This window comes from Fulmarus glacialis, unplaced genomic scaffold (genome assembly GCF_000690835.1).
Source record: "Fulmarus glacialis isolate BGI_N327 unplaced genomic scaffold, ASM69083v1 scaffold30865, whole genome shotgun sequence".
Lineage (NCBI taxonomy): Eukaryota > Metazoa > Chordata > Aves > Procellariiformes > Procellariidae > Fulmarus > Fulmarus glacialis.
Genome location: NW_009214155.1, coordinates 11049 through 12929, shown reverse-complemented (window position 1 = coordinate 12929; position 1881 = coordinate 11049). Strand labels below are relative to the sequence as shown.

Genomic DNA, 1881 nt, shown 5'->3' with positions numbered 1-1881 from the left:
CTCGGGGGAGCCTGGCTGCGCTGGCAGGGGGTGCTGCCATCCCCAGAGCAGCGAGGGCAGGGCAAGGCAGAACTGCCTGGCCATGCGTTGGCCAGCTCTGGGAGCTGGGCAGTGCAGCCAGGGGTGGATGCAGGAGAACAGGCTCTGTCCAGGAGCCGCCTCGCTCAGCAATGGCCAAAGCGTGGGTCAGAATCAAAAATAAATTTGGGGAAGGGAGGGAGAGGGTTAGAAAACACAGACACCCATGTCCTGGGGAAGCGCAGAGCTGAACGCGGCCTGGATGCAGGAGGACACAAGCCACAGCCAGCTGCGGCCAGCACAGCCTCATATCAGCATCACCAGCGTTCCCACGATGCCAGGCCCACCACCAGTGGGGCAGGCTCTTCCCCTCCTGCCACAGTCCTCAGCCACAGTGCCGAGACATGGGCCCATGGCACCCGGGCACTGCTGTGGCACAGTCAGGCAGCTGGGCACTCCGGCTTGCCTTCTGCTGCAGCTGCAGGGACTCCCCTCAAGACAACGCGTTTCCACCTTTCACAACTTGGGCTCAGAGGAAAACCCAATTTCTCTGTCCCCAGGCTACACCTCTGCTGAGGGCTTGTTGCTGTGGTCCCTCTTCCTTGGGCAAAGGGTAACATAGATCCAAGTGCCACTGCCCAAAGCCACAAAGCCCAGCTGCTTCTTCTCACAGTCTTGACTCCCAGGCTACTGACGCTTGGCTTTATACGGCCCGGGAGCGTTCCGGCCGTCAGTGGCCCGGCTTCCTCTGCTTGTGCAGACGGCCGATGCTGACTCCCTGCCGCCTGCGGACGGAGATGTTCTGCTCCACGAGGCTTGCCAGCATGCCTGCAGGGGGAGAGGCAGACAGACATGTCCCGCTCTGGAGTGCTGGTGTTGCCCATGCCAGAGTGCAGCCCTCCCTCTCTCACCCAAAACCCATCAGTGGGCTCCTCCTGGGACTATGAAATCAGAAGGACACAGAGCGGAGACATGTGGCTCCCCAGACTGAGCGCTACCTCGTGCCCCGGGCCTGGCAGAAGCAGAGATCAGGGCAGGGTGAGCTTCCCAGGCTGCCAGCTGCTGCTCTGCCCTGCTCAGTGCAGCCCCCCCCCAGCTGAATCTGAAGCCCGTGCTCCGTCCCCTCGGCCGCACAGCACAGCTCACCTTCCTGGGCCAGCATGGAGATGAAGGTACAGATGAACTCATCGTAGTTGTGGGTTCTCCTCTGGTCATCGATCTACAAAGAGATGACAAATCCACAAATAATCCACAAACAGGTGGCAGGGAGAAAGGAGAGCTCAAGGCTAACAGGGGCAAAGAACCAGCATGCCTGGCCCATCCCACAGGCCAAGGAGACCAGAGCAGGAAGGGACCCAGCACCCAGCCCAGCTCAGGCCAGTGCACAACTGGGACGGTCTCCACCCCAGTTCAGATGCCAGCATTTTCCACAAAGGGCAGCTGGGAAGAGGCGAAGTGGGCAGAGGAGGAATCCTGCCAGGCCTCAGGGCAGAGCCTCCCTGCTTCCTCCCGTCAGTGTGCTGTTCAGCTGTGGCCCAGCTGCAGTGCTCCACCATCCTCCTCACGCTAGTTAGTGCTGCCCAGGGGATTTGGTCTGTCCTGGCGGGAGCTCTGCTGTTTGGTAACGGGAAAGAGACCCCGAATGCTCCCCACGGCTGTTCTCAGCTGAAACACCCTCCCTCACTTTGACATAAAGACACCCCAGACAGAAGCCTTCAGGGAGCTAAATCGGCAACGCAAACAAGCCATCAACAAACATACCTTGAATTTCTTCCTCTTCTCTACCTCTTCCTTCAGGCAGGCCTCATAGTTCGCAATCTCTGCCTCCACGCACTTCAGCAGTGCCAGCAGCTCCTGCCAGGA

The 1881-nt window shown here is 60.0% G+C and overlaps 1 protein-coding gene across 1 annotated transcript in view; it reads right to left on the bottom strand.

Moving 5' to 3' along the window:
- Positions 1-541: 541 nt before the first annotated feature.
- BAP1 (BRCA1 associated protein-1 (ubiquitin carboxy-terminal hydrolase)) overlaps positions 542-1881 on the bottom strand; it is a gene marked incomplete at its 5' end in the record, with an annotated part of 9384 nt that continues 8044 nt past the window's right edge. The window contains 3 exons of the mRNA XM_009578464.1: positions 542-846; positions 1165-1237; positions 1780-1872. Of these exons, the coding sequence (XP_009576759.1) occupies positions 749-846; positions 1165-1237; positions 1780-1872 (264 nt within the window). The remainder of the gene's footprint in view (positions 847-1164; positions 1238-1779; positions 1873-1881) is intronic.